This window comes from Budorcas taxicolor, chromosome 15 (genome assembly GCF_023091745.1).
Source record: "Budorcas taxicolor isolate Tak-1 chromosome 15, Takin1.1, whole genome shotgun sequence".
NCBI lineage: Eukaryota > Metazoa > Chordata > Mammalia > Artiodactyla > Bovidae > Budorcas > Budorcas taxicolor.
Window position 1 is genome coordinate 21,495,430 of NC_068924.1, and position 24,877 is coordinate 21,520,306.

General features: G+C 42.2%; 1 protein-coding gene across 3 annotated transcripts in view; it reads right to left on the reverse strand.

The window, feature by feature from the left end:
- The window catches only part of PPP2R1B (protein phosphatase 2 scaffold subunit Abeta), a 35,260-nt gene that overhangs the window by 8,151 nt on the left and 2,232 nt on the right, over positions 1-24,877 (reverse strand). For 2 of the 3 annotated variants that reach the window (XM_052653074.1, XM_052653073.1), the window contains exons 4-15: positions 22,097-22,329; positions 21,659-21,806; positions 17,040-17,195; positions 16,265-16,379; positions 15,774-15,844; positions 15,294-15,428; positions 14,400-14,573; positions 11,370-11,430; positions 7,223-7,377; positions 6,719-6,861; positions 6,238-6,329; positions 2,069-2,190 (exon numbers count right to left, since the gene is read on the reverse strand). In XM_052653074.1, coding sequence (XP_052509034.1) covers positions 2,069-2,190; positions 6,238-6,329; positions 6,719-6,861; positions 7,223-7,377; positions 11,370-11,430; positions 14,400-14,573; positions 15,294-15,428; positions 15,774-15,844; positions 16,265-16,379; positions 17,040-17,195; positions 21,659-21,806; positions 22,097-22,329 — 1,605 coding nt within the window. Of the gene's footprint in view, positions 1-2,068; positions 2,191-3,526; positions 5,832-6,237; positions 6,330-6,718; positions 6,862-7,222; positions 7,378-11,369; positions 11,431-14,399; positions 14,574-15,293; positions 15,429-15,773; positions 15,845-16,264; positions 16,380-17,039; positions 17,196-21,658; positions 21,807-22,096; positions 22,330-24,877 lie in introns of those variants that run through there. The other variant, XM_052653075.1, reaches the window with a different exon arrangement.

Consider the following 24,877-nt stretch of genomic DNA (forward strand, 5'->3'; position numbering starts at 1 on the left):
CCTGCGACCCCTACAGATGACGCTTCAAGTTGACTTGCTCTGAGTCTCTGGACCTGGGCTCAGCGTGGAGCCTGACTGTCCCTCACAGCTGCTCCTTCCTGCAATAACAAGACTGACATCACTGTTGTCAGGGAAATGGTGTTTTGATTAAAATCATGTGACAGCTACTTCGCGATTCAATAAACAAATCCTCTGTTAACCCTCGCCTGACAGAGGCCCGTCGGCAGCTCTGTCAGCAGAGAGCAGCCACCAGGGGCCAGTCTGGGAGGCCCCGAGCAGGCACCCGTCAGCGCAGGAACTGGCCCTCGTCCCGCGGGGCCATCCTGTCTTGGGTCAAAAGGCAGACCGAGCCCCGGGTTGTCGAACGGTTCCCGCAGGGCCCAGAGGCCAGTGGATGCTGGAGGCAGTTCCCAGGGTTCTCAATAGCCGGGGTTCACCCCAACCCCGCTGGGGCAGATGGCCAATCTGCTACACGCCGCCGACAGTGAGTGAGGGGTTAAGAACAATTTCTGGTTTGCAACTGGATGACTTCCTGGATCACTCACTTGGCTGCTGGCCCCTGACACACAGGGCTCTTGCCTGGCAACAGCCAATTCCCTTTCCATCTCACCCCGAGTCCTTTTCCTTAAGTCAAACAGACGCAGGGAAGGCTCCCTGAGTCAGGACAAGGGGTTTTACCGGGCTGACTGATTTGTAGCCTCAGAAGCCGAACACAGCTGGGCCTCCGGGTGCTGGAAAAGAGGCCCCGGTAGACAGGACAGGGTTGGGGGGAGGTTCTCGGCCCGAGAAACAGAGCCACCAGCACCCACCACACAAGGCTGCTGCGAGGACGAAGGGAGATTTTGCTGGGAGCCTGACAAGCTGTCTATAGTTACCAAGTTTTGGGGTTCAGGACATGGCAGCAGATGCTGTTTCCCCAGCTTGTGGCCATCAGGGCCACCTCCAGACCGCAAGTCTGCCACAGAGGGGTCATCTCAACTAGTCCTCGAGCAGATCTCAGGCAAACCATGCATTTAATGGCACAGTCAGTGGCCCCTGACTGAATGTGTAGGACTTCCCAAGGAAGTCTGTGGCTTAGGCTTAAAAATGCGAAACTGTTGTTCAGACGTGGTATTTTCCCTGAGGCCAAGTTCAGTGAAACAGAGGCAAGGACCAAAGGCTGCTGAGGCTGAGGGTGCTGTCACCCCAGCCCTTCCTCCGGGGCGGAGGCAGTCACTGCAGGGAGAGCTGAGCTGCTGGCCCTGGGAGAGCGGAGCACAGGGCACGAAGGGGAGAACGTTCGAACATAAGGCTGCAGCTCAGGGCCTGGGCCAGAGCAGAAGATTCTCAGGGCCCCGGTTCACAAAACATGAAGGAAAGGGCATAAAGATTTCTAAGACAAACGTTTTGATGTTAGAACTGTCACCAAGCAAACGCACTGGAGTGGGTACAAAATACCATCACCTTCCCAATAAACTAATGCAGCCTGGCATCAGCACGCGGCAACCAGCCCCTCTGCGCTGCTTTTCTGAAGGAGCCTGTGAGTCATACGCCACCCTCCGAACAAAGAGCCCCAGGGCACTGGCTGGCCCCAACTTCGCTGAACTTGAACTTGGCACATGTCCTTCAGAGTGGTGTCAAGGGGCGGGGCGGGGCGGGGGCGGGGGGCAGTCCCTAGTAAAACATTCAGGCTATTACCCAGTAAAATGGTAAATGGTTTTTTCCTTGAATGGAAGTGACTACCTGAGACAAATTGTAGCAAGTAAGAACAGTCTCTTCTGGGAGGTATGCAGACATAGCCTGCTTCAATAAGCAACCCTTTACCAAACCACCTCTCTCCTCTGCGTCGGGGGTGGGGTGGCAGGGTGCTGGCAAGCCCACCCCACCCTTCAGAAGGCATTCCCAGAATGAAGGTCAAAAAATATATGTAATATATATAAAAGCAGACTTCCCTCGTCCCCGGAACTCCGCTGTCCTCTCAGGGAGAGAGCTCAAAGCTCTGCAGCAGCCCCAGGCCGCCGGCTGCCCTCCACCCACACCTCAGCCCAGGTGACGGAGGGGCCCGGGCCCGCGGCGTGAGGGCGCTTACCTTCCCCGTGTCCTCTCCAGGCCCTCTGGGTCTCAGAAAGTGGTTCTTGTCAGCCCCAGGGGCGCTGGGCTCTTCACCGTCCGTCACAGGAAAATCTAGCTTCCTCAGCCTTTGGGCCACCGCTAGAGACACAGACAGCAGACGGTAACGGACCCCACCAGGCCGCGTCCCCGGGAGCTCCCCTGCGCCTCCTCACCAGGGCCCTCAGGTGCGCCAGCCCTGCGACCGGGATGCGCACAGGCCTCCAGGCACGGAGCTGGTCCACCCCTGCACCTGACTGAAGGTGCCTTTTCCTCAAGGGCCACGGGAAGTGCCACCCCACTGGGCCTACGGTGCCAGCCGGGTACTCCCTCACCTCTGGGTCACTGACAGCCTACAGAAGCCCAGCCAGACAGGAGAGACTTGGCTCCTTGCAAAACTGATGACATCAATTTAAGACAACAACGCTGAAGAAAGAAATGACTTGGCTTTTCTACCCAATGAGTAATTAAAATCTCTTCATCCTTCAGAAAGATTTCCATCTCAACTGAACATTATGTAATTTCCTGGAAAAAGCAGGCTCGTGGAGGCAAACGGAATAGTGAGACTGTTCTAGGTACAAAAAAAGACTGGAGACATGTGAGTGAACAGGAAGGACGAGCACGGAGCTGGACGGAAAACAGGAGTATGAGAGAATCCCAGAGAAGCAATTACATAACATCAGGCCACAATCTCTTCATTGTTAACTGGAGAGAACAAGGTGACCGCTCCTTCCCCCTCCAGTCTGTAACCAGGCAGTGCTTAGAAAGGAGGCTTTAAGACCAGAAGGCCAGAAAGGAAAAACAAGCGTCAGAGGAATTTAAGTGAAAGGTGAGAGACAAGCATCCAACTTGCTGGGCCACTCTGCCCTGGGATCCCAGGGCAAAGGGACCAGTGTGATTTCCTCAGGGAAGAACCAGATTTTTAACTCCATGACAACACAGCGATTAGCAACACTGCCAACAAGCCAGGGTTACCACAGCCCAACCACTGGGTCAGGAATGACCTGACTCCCCTGGAGGTCCACGCAGTATCTTGGCCGCTTGGAGAAGACTGCTCAAAGGTCAGGCTGCCATCTCTGTTGATTCAGGACGTGATGTCCAGCAAAGACCCCCAGGGCCTAGAATCACAGTGGCCAAGCTGCGCTATTTCTGTGACCTGAGGGCGCCAACATGACTGGAAACAGTCACGTTGGAAACCATACATTAACCTGTTTATGCTTACGAAACCAAATGCACTTCAGGTTCGTATCTTCGTGACAGCATAGACAGAGAAACAAGATCTTGTCTCTTAAACCTGTGAAAGTTAAACCCCACAACACTAAGGTGAATTCCACTCCTGATAAGACTTTTATTGTGTCAAGAGGAGAATGAGAATAGTCTGGTGCCTTGGGTGACTTGTTCCACACACACAACACAACAGAAGACAGGTTTTAGAAATTCATTGAACACATTTTTATTGAGCACCTACTATGTACACCAGACACTGACCCAGATGCTGGTGGTACAGTTACAGCAGAAGACAAAACATAACCCCAGCCCTTACAGAGCTCCTGGCGCTTACATTCCTGCGAAATTAAGGCAAGAAAACTAATACGTGGAGAAAAGGACACGTTATGGGCCAAAGATCAGTTCCTCTGAAGAGTAACAAAGTGGATCCCCATTGTTGAAGTCAGAAGAAACAATGAAGTCCCTACAGGGTGACCCAAAAACACAGGTCCCTGCTGAGCTCCCTGCCCCAAGCCTGAGAAAGAAAGGGCTCACAGTCTCCCCTGTGCCACATCTTCAGTGCTCCCCAGGAGGGCCGCAAGGCCAGTAAAGAGTCTGCCCCCAAACCAGAGGCAAGCAATGGTTGTGTAAATTCGTTTCAATCAAGACAATAGTCTCTCAAATATGAAATTCAATGAAGAGGAGCGTTAACTACAGGTAATAAAAAAACAAAAAGAACTATGAAACAAAAATGGTTTACAGCATAATAATTAATGATTTCTTAAGGGAAAGAAAAGATTTTTGCCTAAGAAAATATTTAATCCTTAGCCCAGAAGTAATAAAACAGAAAATTACTATCATTTGGCAGTTTTAAGTGCACTCAGATAATTTTGATTTTAAATGTTCTGCTTTTCTAAGGTAAAACAAACTTTAAAATATTTGGTCAAACTTGGTTTTCTGAAATGGTTTAATGTACAAAGCTTCCTAGAAGTCTTTGTGTCTTCACGAAACAGAACAGGGCTCACTGGCTTTAAGAGACTATAAATGAAAGAAACTATTTGAAAACCAAAATGGAAACAAGCAGACTACAGCAAGACTCAGACTCAGCAAGATGCACTGAGAGAAGAATAAGCTACAATAAAACCTCATTAATTAAAAAGTCATTAGGGCAGGGCAAGTTTGATTTGGTGAAAAATATTCATAAATTTAAAAGAAAAAATATGTAAATCCTCCATTAAATATGTGTGTATATCTATCAGGTATAAAGAGCAAACTCAATGTATCTAAATAAAGGTGTGGCCGGATAAAGATCCTCATGGACGGTACTTTAATATAATTGATGAGAGTGATTAGAAACTAGGCATATCAAGTGGGAAAAGGGTGCTTTTTAAAGAGCGTTTAAGTAGTTCAGAAACATCAGGCTTCCTTACGTACAATTAATTTGCTTCAGCAAACCCTTCAGCTTTAAGTCATTATCAATTCCAGGAGGAATTAACGAGGTTTTACTGTAAAAGTAAAATAACATTTCAAATGATAAGATTCCAGCATCACCCATACCAAAAAAATAATGAACCTTCAGTTTGGAAAGCTATTACTGTACAATATAGCGAGAACCAAACGTTCACCCAGTTGGAAGCAGAAACAGGTAAGGAACAGGAAATCCTCAGTGTTGTCCCACTGGTTCCTTTACTCATTAGAAATGCAACTGCAGTCTACAATCATACAGGGGAACCACAGCTTATTCAGAGGCACTAAGCATCTCAGCAGGGAGAAAGAGGAGTATTTTTGAATGCAGTCACAGTGGGGAGCTGCAGAAATGGAGTTAGGTTTCAACACGACACATTAGGAGCGAGATGCATCTGCATTTCAGGTTTCTGAATGACATGATTACAGCCACAATTGAGCAAATAAAAACCAAAACAACCAACACATGAACCCTGAGCATCCACATTCCTCTTTCGCGTGAGGCACTGACACGGCCCATCATTATCCAGGAGAATATGGCTTTCACTACAGTTAAATCTCAGTGTGTCTCCCAAGTGGAGTGCTTATAAAATAAGTTATTCTAAACCATGTACATTTAACTTTGGAATGGAGACACACAGATACATGTAAACATCCAAAGAATCACTCTGTTCCACGTCTGGGTCCAAAGCCCGTCCAGGCTTGGTGGAATATCAAAGAGGCTGGGACCTGATTAAACGATGACGATGCAGGAGCCCAGGCGGGGCTAAGTAAATCATTAGGAGACAGTCAAGAAATGACTGTGTCAAGTATCAGAGATTGGTCAAACAATAAGAACAGTTTAAATTATCCCAACAAGGAAGACAAGTGAAAAACAACGCCATTTCATCTTTAGAAAGAATCAAGTCACTGAAATTTGATTTCTTGTAAGTTGCTGCCATTTGCTCGGATGAGGTCTTGAAGGTTTTCCATTTTTTTTCTCTCCACCCAGTTCAAGAACACATTGACTAGAAATCTGTGACAAGAATTTAGTAAAGTCTTTCCCCTCGTTCCACGTTATGCCAGTGCAAGCACTAGAAAATTCCAAACAAAATCAAGTTAGTGGTACAGAAAGTACATGAACTATGTATGCAAATATTCAGCGCAGCAGCAATGATCCCAAAGCGCAAGACTAAGAGCTTCTCACAGTGGTCAGCTTCTTTACTGTCAGGCTAATCCAAAGTTAAAACTTGAAAAACTGATTAAAATCCAAACAAAACACTGTTCCTACCAGTAAGAATCATTTCCCTACCCAGCCCTTAGATATGGAATTGAGAAAATGGCCTGCCTGGTGGTGGGTCAAGAAGGTTCTACTCGAAGAGGAGACGGTGTTTCAGGAGCTCACCCCCACCCATGCCCAGGTGTTCATCGCCTGGCCCACTTAACACCACTCACATTCTGTGAGCCCAGGCCAAAGCTGGAAGGCAGAAACAGACATACCACTTATGGCTTCCTGTGCGAAATACTTGACATCCATGTCTTCATCTTGGCCTAGCTTCTGTAGTACCGGCTTAACTTCCTCCTGCAAAGCACTAAAATCCAACAGTATGCTTTGTGAAAGGCAGTCTTCTGAGCCAGAGAAATGCTTTATGGTACGTAATATATATTATACTCTATGGTAATTTTCACAGTTTAAAATTTTTTAAATATTTTAAAACACCTATAATATTAACTTGACAAGTACTAAATAATTTCTCTAAGTCTCTGCAGAATTAGCTTTGGACAATGATCTACACAAGTACAGAGCTTAAATATAAAGCAGACGCCCTCAAAATTGGTTATTGAATTACTTTATTACTTTCTTTAACCTAACCCACATCTCAGGTGATGTGAAAATCACCAAATCTAATTATAGCTATTTCTGCCTGCATGGGGTGAAAACTTAAATCTACTTTTTAAAAAAGAATATTAAAAATCTTACTCAGTATCTAGAATTGGTCCAATTTTCTGTAGAGATTTGGCCACATTAAAGCGGACATTTGCTACTTGGTCTCCTGCCATTTTCAATACAATCGGCAGCATCTGCTTAGTGGTTATTTCCTGACCACAGGCTTCAGACAGTGCCTTGAAAAAGAAATAAGACAGCACATTAAAATACACCTTTTTTAAAAAAAAAAGTGTCCCCAAATCTAAAGAGCTAAGAAAGTAACTGGCCGCCAGGAAAATGTTTCTAGTGTAAGCATGTGATGAAAGATACAAGGTAGAACAGAATCCCAGAATTAGACCAGAATTCAAAACTGACTTGACTGTAGAGTTTAACACCAATTGAAAAATTGACAGTTTTCTCTCATCTCCTAAATATCCAACTTAATCAGTATTAAGAAATATAGTCCAAACAGAGGACAACATATTCAGGATTCAGAAATACAGTCCTGAATAACTGGTTTAACACCAGAGCTTAACAAAACAGCTATGTAATACTTACATTAATGCAGAATAAAGTGGTCATTCTATGCAGGTAATTAGGATCATTCGCCATTACTAACACTTTGGGAACGATGGTATTTTGGGCCCACTCTGTACCAAACTTCTGAACTAGTTTCATGAGGTTATTGGTGGCAGCTTCCCGGATGGCATACACTGCAGAAGAGGTGAAGAAGATTTTGGCATGCTGCTCACATCACGAGCGTAACCTGGTTTACTTTTCCTTACGCCATCGTCAAAGGTGGGCCAAAAATAAAACTGTAAACACTCCAAATTTAGTCAGACTGCGATGGCAAGCATGCTCAGCTATGACTTCTAATATGCTGATGTGGTCTGACTATAGTTTCAAAATGTCCAAGGAAAAGGGAAGTAAGGAGCTCATTACAGGCATCATTAATTAGCAAATATGAGTGCCAACTACATGCTATGTGTCACAGAAAGAATGCATAAGTTACTTGCCCCCAAAGACCACATACTCAAGCAGAGAAATGAAAAATCATGCGTTCTGAGAAGTCATGGGGTCTAGGACGCATTATAATAAAGCATGCAACAGTAAGGGCCCTGAGGGCGTAGGAGTTTAGAGGACAGAGAGCAGGGAGGTCTGGGAAGGCTGTGGGAAACACAGGCCTTGCACTGGGCCTTAAAGATCATGGAGGGTTTGTGTAAGTGGAGAGAAGAGGGGACGAATTCCTAGAAAGGACAAAAAAAGCTACCCAGGGCACAAAGGAAAAACTGGAATCTGTGAGACTGTAAGGTTGAACAGTTAGGGTGGAGTCAGACCGAGCTTCATGAAAGCTAAATTTAGACTGTAAGGAAACCAATGGTGGGTTTTTAAAGCAAAGATGTGGCCCTATGACCAATGTGGTATTTTAGCAAGATTATTTCAGCAGCAGCAAGAACAGCTGAGAACAGCAGCAAGGAGGCTAGTCAGAGGCCACTGTCGTCGTCTACACAACAGCAAATAAAAACCTTAGACTGACTTGCCTTTTCTCCCCTTAAAAATGTTTCTGTTGAGGCAACACATCAAACGCCTTCTGTGAATATACGTGCCTGCTTTAATATCGTAATTCCCTACAAGGTCATTTAGCAAAGACATCATAAATCTAGATAATAAAGGCCTGAGCCACATCTTCTCAACAACTAGTTACTACATACAACAGCCAACAAAGACAGGTATGGCAACGCTTCATCTTACACGCCCAATACACTCAAAGTTTGGCCTTAGGTAACAAGTGGAAGGTCAGTGCCGACTCCTTCTTCTACTCCTCCCTCCAGGGGTGCCCAACGCTCCCGGCTGACAGCTGGGAGTGACAGGCACCCAGGCCACAGCTCTGAGCCCAGAAGACTGACACTCAGCTCCCAGCCAGGAAACGGCCGGTTCTTCCCAGGCTACAGAGCCTCTCAGGCGACGCCACTGGTGAGCACAGGCCAGACACCTGAGCCAAGAGGCTAGATTGTTAGCAGCGTGCAACCTGACCGGAGCGTGGGAGCAGCCGCCTGGGAGGGATATTCAGCAGCACTCTCGAAGGAACACGCTCAAGTCACCTGTTCCACTCTAACAAAAACTCCCTCCCTTCACCAGCAGTCTTTGTTTTGAGCACACTGTCCCCCACCAACTTCTTCCCATCTGTGTCTTCTCCCCTCGTTGTTTATTTGCTTGAGATTCTTCTCATCCTAATGCCACTGCCATAGGGAAGGGATCTCATTGCCAGAGTAACCAGAGACTAGCGCTCGGCCTTGACCCAGACCTTAACTGCACTCAACTCCGCTTGGCCAGACGCCTACTATGTTCTTGGCTCCTCTCAGTTTTGCTGTGAAAAGAATGCAAACAAACCACTCCACGGTTCTGCCTCTCCTCTCTGCTTGATTTGTCTCTCTCCCTCCTTCTTCTTCCCTCTCCCCTCAAGGTCTGGCTGGTGTTCCTCTGAATTTCTAAAACACTCTATATGTGGTGTATATGTGGTGTATTTCTAACTTTGGTACTTTTTCCTTCCTCATATAAAAAATAAATTCCCCTTCTAAATTCCTCTCTCTGATCAACACTATCCACTCAACCATGGGAAAAGAGGGTAAGTGATACCGTCTTGCTTCTAGTTCTCTGTACTTTTTCACAATATCCTCTTAGTACTTTAATAAGCAAAAAAAGTTTCTAAAAATTGAACAGATCACTGATCACTACATGGCAGTTATCTAAAATGCAAAAACAAAACCTCGAACAATTTCAGAGCTGACATTTCATTGGTTCAAAGAATGCTTGCAAAGGCCACTTAAGTATGCTGCTGCAGAAAAAGACACACGGGTCTCTTCTGCTCCTAAACCGGAAGACAAAAAATCAGAGAAAAAAGAAAGCATTAATTAACCTGCATTGACGGGTGAATTCTATATAGAAAAGATGTCAGGAATTCAATTATTTGTGGAACAACAGGATTTTAAAAGTATCTCAAAATTAAGTGTAGAATACTAGCTTTCAAAGAAAGTATGGACCAATCTGCTGGGACTCACTAACATTAATATTTATCAGAAATAATATGAACACTTTATTTCTAAATAGAGAAGATTATCTTTCCCATGATTTCACCAAACCTTAGTTTCGTTTAAGAAGAAAAAAAATGAAGCCATACAGAGACAACTTTAGAGGACAAGAAAGAGAGAAATAAAATCTTTGCAATCTAGTTTGAAAACAATGAGATTATCTACATTTACATGTCTTTAAGAAATTTACATTTTTTGCACCTCTCCTCTTCACTTTTTTAACCATATGATCCAACTGGCAACCCACTCCAGTAGTCTTGCCTGGAAAATTCCATGGACGGAGGAGCCTAGTAGGCTACAGTCCATGGAGTTGCAAAGAGTCGGACGTGACTGAGCAACTTCACTTTCACTTTCTTCAAAAAAAATCAGTTTGGCAAGGATTGACATCTTGCAATGTGTGATGCTTCATCCGGGACGTTAGCATTTCTGTCCACTGATTCAGCTTCAGTTCAGCACAGTTATTTAACACCCACTACACCAAGTCCTGTGCTTTACGCTGGAGGTATTCTTTTAAATCACTCAGGAGAGCTGGGTTTTTTCTTTTCGTTTGTTTGTTTTGACCCTTAAAACCACCTAGCTGCAGAAGCAGACACAATATCCCCACTACTCCCAAAGGAGGGTCTCAGAGACACCCTCAGAGATATGCTAAAGTATATACTAAGGTGCTGTGGAACTGAAGCAAGATACCCATCATAATCACCAAAATATGGAACCAAAGCTCACAAAACATTCCAAGTCCTCAGGGCCCTCATCTGCACAGATCTCAGACCACATGGAAGCTGCCAGGTCTGGACAGGAGGCTAACACTGGACCTCACTGGTACAGAGAGGCCCTCTCCGACCCATCGCTGCCCAGCAGACAAGCACAGACATCCAGACCTGAAACCTTGTTCAAAAGTCAACTGCTAACAAGTGAACACATAAAGTAGTTTTATATAAAACATCAACTGTGTATTTTGATAAGCAGCAGTTTCAGCTTTTTTTTGTAACACAGTATGTGGCACTAGAGGAAAAAGATTCTCTGATTGCTGAAATGAGTTATGCTATAAATGCACAGAAAAGATAGCGAGCCTCTCACCCAAACCAGAAACTGGGGCCCTCTCTATCCCAGGTGACATGCGGTGTCTTCCTTCCATGCCCTGACACATGTGCTGCACCACTGCACACCTGCTTCTCTATGTCACCTCAAAGGAGCCCACGAGCCATTTCTTCCCCCAGGTCTTTCTTCTGATTCCAATCCCTGTCCAACTCAGTCTACAGTGGCTGAAGACACAAAGATGGCAAAAGATGGTGGAACAGAAGACCTCTGGATAAGAAAGGAATGAGTACATGTATGAAAGAGAAAGTTTAAAAACAATGTAAGGGAAAGAGTGAGAAATAGAACAAAGAGATTGTTCAATGAAGAAAATAAAGTTTAAGGTAGAAAAATTGGTAGAAAACAGAAATGTCAAACTTTTGATCAGAACAAGCTAACTGGACTTTAATGGAAGTCTGTCTTCCTCCCTACACTGGTAAAACAAAATATGGTCAGACTAGGGTTCCTTTCTGAAAAGGAAATACACAAACAAAACGGGATGTTTGCAAAAACACAGGACTCCCATTAACTTACTTACTTACCATGGTCCACAAGCCAGGCCATACATAAAGAATTCAGCTTTTCATCAAAGAATTCCACACCCTATGGATACAGAAGATTCCATTAATACATGTCTCCAAAGTTTAAAAATCAAGGTCTAATTATATTACACCAAAGTGACCTGAAAGCTAAAAAATCACTTATTTCCAAATAAGCTGAATTCATGGACCAGCCAGAAAAAATAATACCATGAGGTCTGATTTACAATCTATAAAACTACTTTATTGGATAGAAATCATAAAGAAAAGGTAAATGAGATGGCCCAGGGACTGCTAAGTGGGAGAGAAGAGAGTGGCCTGGAACCAGACACTACACTGCAGAAAGAATGCAGAATGGACACTCTGCCAAAAGATCTCCACGGAATATCTGTGAAAATGAACCATCAGGAAAACACCAGTAAGAAATACTAATAATTCTCAAATTTTCCCCTCTTTGGTTAATATCTCTTTTTTTTTGGTTAATATCTTAATAAATCCTTAAAGATAAAGAACTTGACATCAAGAAATAGACTCCTCCCCAATTACAGAGAGCACCCCGGGATCCACGGGAGAAAGCAGAGAGAGAATAAGCAGATACAGGACTACAGGTGAGGCAGACCCATCCCAGTTCTCCCCATCACCGGTGGCCAAACCAGCACAGGCCACGAACGAGCTCCTTAAGCTGGTTTACACAGACCCAGCACCGTGGACTTCACATCGTGTGGGAGATGGCTTTCCCCGCACCTCTCTCTTGATGCCTACATGTTTACACTCTTCAGCTTCTTTGGAACCTAAGAAGTTTCTGACCAGTGACCATATATTTTAAATAAAGAAATGTTATACAAGTGCTTTCAAAATATAATAAAATGGCTTCATAATAACAGGTTATGAACAGGCTTTAGCATACACTTGGATTACCATGTCTGCTCTCAAAGATTTATTTTTCATTTCAGGTCATGGATTTCTCTGAGTCCTAATTAACTTTTATTTCCTGATTCTTGTGATTTAGCCTTATATTTACTCACTATGGTCCATAAATCAGGCCATACATAAAGTCTTGAAGGAATTTTATAAATTGACTACCTGAAATAAAAGTCTTTATGGATTTTTTTTTTAAAGAATAAAATACATAATACTAACAGATGTTGAAGCTGTATAACAAAACGCTTCTGACTGATGCATGCCACCCCTGCTAGGCAAGCATGAAGCAAAGTCACCAAGTGTCTGTTTCCAAGGAACAGAGGTTAAAAGAAACGGTACTGAAATTCACCCTCCCCTCTAGACAGTTACTTCAACCTTCAGCAAACCAGTTAACCACTGCTGCTTTCCACTCTGAGTCATGATAGCCAACACTTAAGAACAGAAGATGACACTCAGTACTTGGGAATGGCAGAACAACTCTGGGAGACAGTGGAGGACATGGGAGCCTGGCGTGCTGCAGTCCGTGGCCACAAAGAGTCGGACACGACTTAGCAACTGAAGAGCAACAACAGTGGGGGAGAAAACTGACTGGATGACTTTGTCTGACCCCATTAGGTATCCTCTACTTTTTGAAAGTTCACTTTATATCACTTCACTTTTACAAAAGAGCTGTAAAAGAGTACATGTCTTCACTAACTGAGAGAAATCTAAATTGGATTTCTCCTTTAATGAAAAAAAGTGAAAACAGTGTTCAGTGTTCATTTTGCAAGAAGCCAATGAACCCTTAGACAGGAAGCAGCAAGCGTGGCACAGCCAAGCTCCCTCCCTGAGCACTACACTCAACATCTCATTTCAGCATCAGGCCGCCACTGCTCCAAACTGTGTCTGTGGGCATCTGTGCTTTTTCTAGATCTATTTCATGTATCTGTTAGCAGGATGTGTCCTAAGGTAACTGCTTCTTTGCTTTACACCATCTTCAGCTTGCAAAAGCGCTCTTAGGGATGCTCTACTTTCAGACAGTGGGGAAACCAGTACACTGCTATCTCTGGCATCTATTATGGAGAATGGGACACTTCAAGTTTTATAAAACATGATCCCACAGACATGCACAAATTTCATAAACTAAGTACACCAAAATAACAACACAAATTCAGTAGTCCAAGAAAAGAAAAAATAAATCTCATATGCTATGATATGAAAGGAATAAAAGTAAAAGAGGCGAAACAAATTGCAGTAATACTGGCTATAAACTGACACATTGTGAGCTTTCTCAAAAACTAGTGAAGTATTCATTTCTCTCAACAATCAACAAATGTTAAGTGCCTGATTAATGCCAGGCACTATGGGAGGCCCTGGAAATAAAACACTGAACACAGCCCTGCCCAAAAAGAGATCAGTTGTCTATCTCCTCATCTAGATTTTAACAGTTAATAGTAAAGTGCAGCCACCATGATGAGGGCACATCACATCAAACTCAGAACTGACTAGGGCACCTGCTATAAAAGAAAGGAAAGGATGTGACTATAAAACCCAGCACTGAAATTTTAATTAACTTGTTATCAATAAAACTATTCATAAATCTCAAACAGTAACAGATAATGTGATAATACAAACTCTGGCCAAAATATTAGCATTACAAACTTCAACACTCCTTTTTCATACGGGGAGTCCTCAACTCCCTTTAACCAGAATGCAAGAAAAGTGGTAACCAGAGACATTTGCTCAGAGTATAGGCAGAGAGGGAAGCTTCCCTGAGCAAAAGTCAAATCTCGAAACCATACTCCCCTTTCTTCTCAGATAAATATTCCTTAAGTCACAGAGTCATTAAGTATCACAAAATCTATGTGACATATATCAAGAAATTATATATTCTTCTGTGGCTTTGCTTTCAGATGGTGGGGAGGTGAAATGTGTTTTTATAATACATTTTTGTTAGATGCAAATGCACTGATGAAAATGAAAACCACTCTACAGGCAACTGACAGAGACCATACTTTCTCATGCCTCTAAATGAACATAACCGCAAGAGCCATGTGGGCCTCCTGCTGGCCCTGGGGAGTCTGCTCCACTATGTGATGCTATCCTTCAGCTCACAAGAGTGCCCACACTCACCAGCTGGCCCGCCAACAGTGGCATATACTCGATGATGGCCAGCCGGACCCTCCATTTGGCATCTTCAGCCAGCTCCACTATGGCAGGGAGGAGTGACTGGGAGAGCTGCCGGATCCCAATCACTTCATTTACACAGTCCAAATTGGAGATGATGTTCAAACGAACTTCAGGACACTGCAAATACACAAGACCCAAAAGAGCACATATAAAGATCAAGTTCTCTGATCAATATTCTCCTACCACCATGATGAGCAGATACATTTTAAAATGCGAAAGTGTTGACGTGGATGAAAAAACTATTGTCTTGGAAGAAATACTTAATACTGAGTACACAAATAATTCAAAGTGCAAAATTTAATTGACTTAAAACTCTCAATGAAAAGTCTATAAAATGTAAAGAGCACATAAGCTATGAAATCAAATTACATGTATTCAAATCCCATATCGACCACAGCTGAAACTTCAGGTGGCTTATTTTACATCTGTGCCTCACCTTCTTCATCTGTAAAATGGGAATAATAGTAAGACCAACCCTCAAAAATAAGATTGCTGTGAAAATTACACATAATGATAACACATGCAAAGCACTGATGATCACACCTGGCAAACAAGATAATTTTTATAATATTATATCTAAATTTAAATGAAACTTTTCAAATAAAGATCCAGTAAGTTTAAAGATAAGAAAAAAACAATGAATATAATCAGGAATTAGAGAAGATGGACAGCCATTTTTACGTCTGTATCAGTGGCCCATTTTCTCGGGAACTTGTAACTCTGTGCCCAAATGCCATCAGTGGTTTAAAATAAGTTACTTTTTCAGTGACACCCCAAACAAAAACCAAACCAAATCACCGACTATCAAAAGACAACAAAATGTACAGCCAGACTCACCTCATCCTTTAACTGAGCCAAAAAGAGAGGTAGAAGATGTTCAATAGTATTCTCTTTGCCCAAAATGGTAGACAACCCCATAATTACAGAAGCTAGAGCCGCCTTGACATGTTGATTTGTATCAGACACTAATTCCTAGAATAAAGTAAAAATTAAAAGCCTTTAGTTTTTTTTGCAAGACAACAGAAACTTCCAAATGACTTCTCAAGGAATTTTAAAAGACAGTGCTCTTTCAATACTGATTAGTCAATAGTTTCCTCAGACCATCTGTCAGATAAAATAAACCTATGCAAAAAAGAGCATTTTGTACTTACAAAATATTAATAAGTAATAAATAACAGTGTCACACATTAATATAACTGTCCCATTCATCCCTGGTCCACGTTTAAATTCAAAGAGCTTTAAGGTAATACAAACAAAAATTGAGGTCAGGTTTACCTTCACACAGGGCAAAGTGAAACAAAAAATAGTTAGGTTTACCTTTATATAAGGCAGAATTTGATTCATAATTATGGTCTCTCTACCTTCCATAGGCAAGTTCTCACAAAGTTCTAAAATATACAAAGAAAAAGAAAAAAAAAAAGCTTATGTAGAGCCATTTACAAGGAGCCATATGAAGAAATTTAACCAGATTTATCAAGTTTCAAGTTAAATCAAATCATATGTTTAAGCAAATAAGTTCCAAGGAAGAAAAATGGCTGCTTTTAAATGCACCTTTTGGTCAATCTATATGCCACTGTGTACCACACCAATCCAATCTGGATTGGATACTTTTTTTTTAAACAGAAGTTATTTGGTTTTAAATATATAAGGGAGTAGCTTTATGTGACAATGTTAACATTTCAACACATTAAAATCATCACTATTTATCTGAAAACATAATCTAAGACCAAAAAAAATAAATACAAAATTCACTGACATCAAAAAATGCACCCAAGTGATCTAGTTACAACATAAACTGACACCTTAACCTTTTACTTTATGGGCAGCAGCTGCTCGGACTTCAGCTTCACAGTCTTTGAGTAGGTTCTGAAAGGCGGGGATGAGGTCATTTAGGGTGATTTTGGGACCCACAGCTTTCTGGAGCTATAAAAGAATTTGTACAGGTTTTAATGCACTCTAATCAAAATAACTTAACAAGCACAATGCAATCGTCAAGTACAGTCTCCAACTTATGATTGTTCAACTTAAGATTCTTCAACTTTAGGATGTTGTGAAAGCAATACACGTTGACTAGAAACCAAATTTCACGTTTTGAATTTTGATCCTTTCCTGGGCTAGTGCTATGTAGCACCACCCCCTGTGATGCTGGGCAGAGTGGGGAGGCCAGAGCTTCCCGTCAGCCGTGGAATCACAAGGGGGAACAACCAATACACTTAAAACCACTCTGTTTTTCACTTTAAGTACCAGTATTGAATAAATTACATGAGCTATTCCACATTTTATTATAAAACAGGTTTTCTGTTAGAGTATTCTGCCCAACTGTAGGCTAATATAAGTGTCCTTTAAAAGTTTAAAGTAGGCGAGGCTAAGCTATGCTGTTCAGCAGGTTAGGTCCATTAAATGCACTTTCAACTGCAGTGGGTTTCTCAGGACATAACCCCATCATGAATCCAGGAAGGTCTATGTATATTTCTGCCTCAAGCACTTCCAATTCAGAAACTTTTGGTTATGACAGCAAATCTGTGGGTTTCTGAGGGTTTTCTTCCTTTTAGTACTTAAAAAAATGTCAGTGCACTACTTTACCTCTGAAAATTTGTCAGCTACCATATAGCGAACTCGCCAAGATTTATCTTCTGCTGCTTGTCGAAGTGTAGGCATCACCAAAGCCTCAATGTCATCCTGAGACAGTAACTGGGCAATACTGACACAGGCTTCCACAGCTAGCAGGCGCACTGAATCCTAATGAACAAAATTCCTTTCTGTTAGTCAGACAGTATTTACTGAGAGCCATGAGGCAGTGTGTGGTTGTGGTAGTGCTTGGGTGTCCTTAAAAAAAAAACACACATTATAAGCAGTTCATGTCTTTATGTCTTGAAATAGCTGAAATGGCAGGCATGTCAAAGCCATAAAGGCAGAAATGACTGTTCTCTGAGTGAACAGCAAAGTTAACGACGTTGGTTAGAATACAGAATTTTTAGTAAGGAAAATGAAGTAAAAATGTAAAGATTATGTGAAAAAAGAACATTTTAATGATGTCTCTAAATCCTCACTCTAGGAAGCTGAGCATTAAAAATGAAAACCATGCTTGCACCAGTTGTTTATAGAAGATCAGAACAGGAAGAGAAAGGGGATAAGGGTAAGGGAGTTCCTTAGGAAGCTCAGTTTTCAAAACACTCAGTTTAGGATGGCAATAATGCGAGTTTGGGCATGAGATAATGACTCGGAAAAATACACAGAAAAACAAAAATTTTAAGTAATTTTTAAAAAACATTAAATTAAATGCTGATGATCAAGGACAGAATAACTTTTGAGATAGCCAACCCTAGAAAACCCAGCAGAAAAAATTAGAAAGTTAAGGGATTAATGAATTCAATTTCCCAAATGTAAACTGCTAAGTACCAACCTAGTATCTATATATCCTTTGTAAAAGTAGTTAATATACAAATAGATAGATCAATGAAAAATCAGGAATTGAGACTACAGATTGGGGAATCATAAATATATTAGTAGGAAGTGAAAATACATAAACATCTGAGCCCCCAGATGAAACGACAAAAACTGTAAAAGTATGTAACATACTTATACGTGTGTATCTGTGCACACGCAAGCACACAAGAGGCAACAGTGCCTCCAGCTTTCCAAAATATTATATGTTTTAAAAATTATAGATCAACAATAACCCACTACACGCCCAAGATACTCACTACCCTATCTAAATGAACAGGCTAAACAAGGCAGAACTTTATCTTTGGTACTGGTCATACACCTATTTTCAGATTCCAAAAACTATGCTGAATCAAGGAGCTCTTTCATCGATGTAAATACACACACCCATCAATACTTTTTCAACTAATCAACTACTCTTCTCCCACAACTCCTGATTTTCTTCCCTGTATCTGCTACTCCTTCCAGAATCTTCTCCATCTTAGCAGTGACAGCAGTATCCACCCAATTTCTCAAGTAAAATCAAGAAATCTTGATGCGTCTTCCCTTCTTCCAATTCAATCACAGTTCTACTGACCACCTCCAAACCGATCACCAGATTCTTTCCCTCTTCACCATGCCACCCTAGTTTACCACTGTCTCTTGTCAGGATTGTTGTAAAAGTCGCCTAACTTGTCTTCATGTTTCTATTCTCACCCCTCACCTTACAATTTAGTTTTCCACCTACAAGCCAGAACAATCTTTTAAAATTTTAAGTTACATCAAATAACATCCCTGATTAAAATCTTTGTGTGTTCTCATTACACCTAGAAAAGAAAACCCCAAAGCAACACACTGTTTAAAGGTCCCCCACAATCTGGGCCCTGATTGAAAAGTGAAAGTCGCTCAGTCGTGTCCAACTCTTTGCAACCCCCCAGACTGTGCAGTCCATGGGATTCTCCAGGACAGAATACTGGAGTGGGTAGCCGATTATCTTATCCAAATTCTTATCAGAGTCCTTTTCACCCACTATGCTCCAAGCACAGGATCTTTACATACACTAAATGTCCTCTCCTCTTGGAATTCTCTTTTCCTAGAGCTCTAACACACGTGGAAAGGGCGTCGCCGGCATTTTTCTGTTCAGGTTTCAGTTTATGGCACCTCTTCATGGCCGTTCTCTGACTGGCCAGTCTAAAAGAATGCTTATAATCACGCCCCACCACTATGGTACCCTATCCAATTCCCATCAGTTTTTACGTTTATTTGGCTGCACTGGGGTCTTAGCTGCAGCATGTAGGATCTTTTGATACAGTGCACCAACTCTCTAGTTGTAGCACAAGGGCACAGCAGCTGTGGCAGGAAGGCTTAGCTGCTCCACAGCTGATCCAAGCATGTTGGATCTTAGTTCCTTGACCAAGGATCAAATCTATGTCCCCTGCATTACAAGGCAGGTTCCCAGCCACCAGGGAAGTCCCTCCATCATCGTTTTGATCCCTAATATTTTATCTGTTTATTGTGCTTTCTTTCATTAAAATATAAAGGGCACAACAGCACGGTCCCTCATTTAACACTGAAAGCCAGCATGAAGAATAGTGCCTGATTCATAGAATGTTCTCAATAAATACTTTCTCAGTGAATGACTAAGAAAGGAGCAGCAATTCTATCAGTGGTCACAGTGAACACACACACACACGTTACAACTAAACAAATAATTCTTTCAGCATCCATTGCTGTTAATACCACAACGAGACATGCCTCTTGATGAAAAGCAGCCTCCATCTAACAAAGTGATCTTACTGCCCCCAAAATATCAAATCAGCTCTCATTAAGCCTCTAGATCAGGGCCGAGGCAAATACTGGCCAAATATGGAAAGCAGCTAGTTTCTGTAAATAAAATTTTCCCGGAACAGCACCATGCCCGTTAGTCTGCATGTGACAGTGTGTGACACACAACAGCAGAGCTCTGTAGTTACAACAGAGACTGTCTGGTCCACAAAGCCTCAAATATTTACTATGGGGCCCTTTACAGAAAAAATTCACAAATCTCCACTCTAGATTCAACTACCAATTTTCCAGGACAAAAGAAAACATCGAGTTATACCATGGGAAATGTAATCAACAAAATCTCAAATAAGGAGTCTACACCTGTGCTCTCCAGTGTGACAACCATTACCCTACTTACTCCCTACTTCTGAGCGCCTGAAACGCAACTAGCGCCACACATTCTAGTGGCAGTTACTCTGGATATACTGGGTTAATAAAAGACATTACTAAAATCAACTTCACCTGCTTTTCACTTTTTAAACTATGGCTACGGTGAAACTTCAAATTAACAGGTAGCTTACGTTGTATTTCTGTTAGATAGTGTTGTTTTAAACCATACTTTATGAATAGTAAAAATGCAAAGAAAAGTAAGGAGGTGGTTACCACAAAAATCAAGATACAGTGTTACAGTCTTAAGGGGGTAGGGAGTAGGAACTGGGAGGGAAGTGTGTTTGGGAGGCAGATCATGCTGGGCTTCCTGGATAATGGCTATCAAAGTTCTGTATCCTTTCATAGATGAAAGTTACAGGATAACATGCCTTGTATTACTTAAGATGCATATTCACTTTGTACTGCTTTGTATATATTATTTTAACAAATTTAAAAAATTATTTTGAAAGATTTATCATCTTCAGATCTAGAATCTGAACATGAGATTCAAGGTATGTATCTGCTGCTCTGGATCCTGTACACATACAGTGATCTGAGGGCAGAACTAGGTAAACTGTTCTTCTAGAGTCCAGGAACTCAGGGGGCTGATTCTCCAAAGCACCATAAGAAGAGCACTACAGCTCAGCAATGAAGGTCACAACTCTGGAGCTAAGCTGCCTAGACTCAAGTCTGCACTCCAACACTGCTCACTATGCAACCATGAGCAACTTGCTCCAATTTCCTGTGCCTGTTTCCAAATATGTAAAATGGAAGTAATGACCTCATGGGGCTGTTGTAAGGGCTGAATTACTTCACATATGTAAACCACTTAACCAGGCTGAAAAAGATTCATTTGGGTGCTTACTAGCGTATTATTATTGCTTTTTGTTGTTATTTAGTCGCTAAGTCATGTCTGACTCTTTTGCCACCCCATGGACTGTAGCCTGCCAGTCTCCTCTCCAGTGAGATTTCCCAGGCAAGAATGAACACTGAAGGGGGTTGCCATTTCCTTCTCCGGAGGATCTTCCCAAACCAAGGATTGAACCCACATCTCCTGCATTGGCAGATGGATTCTTTACTAGCACTGAGTCACCAGGGAAACCCATTATTATTGCTAATTTCTACACTGATGAGATGGAGATTCTTGGATTTATAACTGCCCTCATACAAAGTTATTCCATACACTCATAGAGAGGATGCAGAGGGTCAAAGGGCCTTCCCAATACATGCTATGCTTGTTTACCTGAATGCCAAAATTCCAGGGAACATTACTGTCCCACAATAACTCAGCCTGCAGTACCCAAAGGTATAGCTACTCTTTAATGTGGCTTTGGTCTTCCTTCCTAATTATGGCTCCCAATTCCTCAACTCCCCTTCAACAGATGCTAAATGGAAAAGGAAATCACAGTTTGGCTAAGAAAGAACTATAAGGACACTGGGATGGGTAATCTTAAACTTTAGCCAGGCCAGAATTAAGTAATAATTCTGAAAAAAAAGTGATCCTAACATGAGAACCAAAACATCCAAAGAAATTCTTCAAATGTAAGAGCATATTTGTGTACTTTAATTACTAAGAGTTAACCTACCTGTTCATCTGAAGCTAGATTAGTAAACAAAGGAACGATTTCACTTTTCACACTGTCTAATTCCAAAACTTTTGCAAATTCACCCAATTTGGAAGCAGCAGCACGGCGTACCATTGGTGTGTCGTCTGAGCACAAGGAACGGAAGTACCTGCAGCAAATAAAATAATGAAGGTATTTCCTGTTACATGCCACTGATTAAGCATCCCCACAACACATACAGAAATTTCAGAGGTTTTCTCCTACCAACATCAGGCATTAGACTTCTACTCACAGAAGTAACAAAGGAAAACCCACTGGTACCTTCACCTGGACATTGGTAACTGTTGTCATCAATCTGATTACCCTGATACCAGCCACTCACTGGTAACAGGGTAGTGTGTATCCTGTCAGCTGTGAGCTCCCAATAACCCCAAATAACTAAAAAATACCATATCTTACTGTCTAATTTCTCCTTTGACAGCAATGGAAGCCCTGGGATAGCAAACGCTGAACAAACCACATGCGGATGTGCGAGAGGTGAACCAATCCCCACTCGCTAAGCGTTTCACCAGAGGTACGAAGTGAGCCTCCAGAGCCACTGGCGTGTGCTCCTGTGAGATCTGCCTCAGGGACTCCACAGCCTTGTCTCGAACCACAGTCTCTTCCACAGTTGCCAGGCTTTCCAGAGGAGGCTGGATAGACCAAAATGGAAAGCCAGAGAGAAAACTTACTCAATCAGGTTAGATACAGATTATCATCTTTTAAAGTGACTGAAAGGAGGTGGGACAAGCAACCAGAATGTTAGCTACATCACACCAAACAGTTACTCTCAGTTCACACTGTGATGGCATATGCTGTGTCCAACCTGAAGACACGATTTCTGTAGGACAGCCAAGGTTTCCTGTCCCAGATGGCAATTCCCAGATGGTGTCTATGAATGACATGGTGGAAGAGACCTGACACGATATTAATATCACTGTGAACTGAATCACTCAATTTAAAGGTTGTGTAGCCAAATTCGACAGAACCATGTGTACTTCCTCAAGAGTGAGTGCAGAAACATGACCACCACTGGGCACCACAATTACAGGAGGACCCCGCATCAGGACACCGAGTGCACGGCGTCCGGAGTATCATTCTACCATTCCTGGAGGTGGAAGCTACCTCTGTCAATTCACTCCACACCACTGACTTTTCCAAACTATTAAAGGCTGAGTGCAAAATTACTTTCCTCAGAATACACCCAGAATTTTTCCATGAGCCAGACACAGAGTGGGACGTTATGAGAGAACAATTAAGGTAAAGGTACAGAGACAGCAGGAAACCTTGCCTGCAGCTTTAGAAACAGTAGAGACCAAAGGGGTTGGCCCTGACTAGGATCAGTGAGTGAGCAGGGCACAGACAGGGAAAAGTACAGAGGGCGGATCCTCTGAACTGCTGCTCTTCTGGGTTTGCACTTGGTCCGGGCAGATTCAGGATACAGCATGAAGTGCCAATGTTAAAGACAAAAGCCACATGTAGAACTGACCAGGAGAGTGAAACAGAATTATGAGTCAAAGGAAACAAGGGAGTCTACATAATACATTTCAAAAATTATTTGATACAAGGTACTCAGCTTTCCTAAGGGAAATTTCAGAAGCCCTCTGAAAAGATACTGTTTTCTTAAAAGCAAAGGCCTTTCATGTTCTGTCCACTGCCTTCTCTGACCTCCTCTCATGCAGTATCATTGATAATCTCTATCACTACTATGGAAGAGCAAGCTCCTGTCTCTTGATTAAAATTTGGCCTATTTCTCCATGACCTTTTCCCACAGCCCTGGGACCACCACTTCCGCCTACTCTAGCACCAACACTTTATACTGCAATCAACCAGTTTCACACTTCCAAGGCTCCTAAACTCTTTTAAAATGATAATTACTTTTAAATTCTAGCACTGAGGAGAGGGAAGAAATAAGGCCATGATTTCTTTGCGCTAGTTTACTTTTAGGAGGGGGGGTGTCTTTTGACTTTTCTTAATTTTTTAAAGATTTACTTATTCAAGTACAGTGGTCTTACAATGTTAATTTCTGCTGCACAGCAAACTGATTCAGTTATACATATATATTCTTTTCCATTATCGTTTTATCACAGGACATTGAATACAGTTTTATATTCTAATGGAGAAAGATAACAACTCATCAGGGCAATAACTAGATGGTGTTGAATGCTCTGTAAAGAGAACAGGGGGAATTCCTTGGTGGCCCAATGGTTAGGACTCTGTGCTTTCACTGCTGAGGACCAGAGTTCAACCGCTGGTTGGGGAACTAAGATTCCACAAGCTATGTGGTGCAGTCAAACAGGGGGTAAAAACAAGGATGATGTGGTAAGGGATGAGTGGGGAAGAAATTTCAGGTTGAGAGGCCAGGGAAGGCATTGCTGAGACACATTAAAGCTGGCATCTAAATGATAAGGAGCCAGTCACAGGAAGCTCAAAAACACATGTTATTATAGGGACTATCCAGGGCAGTAAGCTTGGTATATTCAAAGAACAGAAGGAAGACTATTGTGAATGGAATGAGGTTATTAAGAGGGAATATGATATGAGATAGGCTCATAGGGGCAAATTTTATAAACTAAGGTTCAAACTAAGGTAGAAATTATGAATTTTCTAAGAACCATGGAAGGGAGTGAGTGATCCATCTCTGGGTGAAGAGTGAACTGGAGTGGTGGGCAGAAAGCATGAGTGAAAAGCAACTAGATTACTGCAATAATCTAGAGGAAAGACCACGTGGTCTAGAAAGACCAGTGGAAAGATGAGCTAAGTGGTAGTAGAGATGGAAGAAAGAGAACTGATTTGGAATACATGCAGAATCTACAGGAGTGACTGACGGATTCGATGTGGGAAGTGAGGGGAAATGGATTCAAGAATGTCTTCCAGGTTTTGGCTGTGCAACTAACTGGGTAGATGGTGATGCCATTTACTGCAATGGGACAACTAATTAGGATACATTTTGGGGAAAAAACTGCATTCTGTTTTAGACATACTAAATTTGAAATGCCTGTTTGACACCCAAGTAGAAAAACCATAGCAGATATATATAACACAGATATTTATATCTTTCTACATATATCTATATCTGGAGCTCCATGGAAAGGTCAGAGGTAAAGACAGAAGTCATGAGAGTCAGCAATATAATACAGCCCATATTGAAGCCTTGAAGCATACAACCCCATCATCCTGCGCAGCTGTCAAATTCCTAGT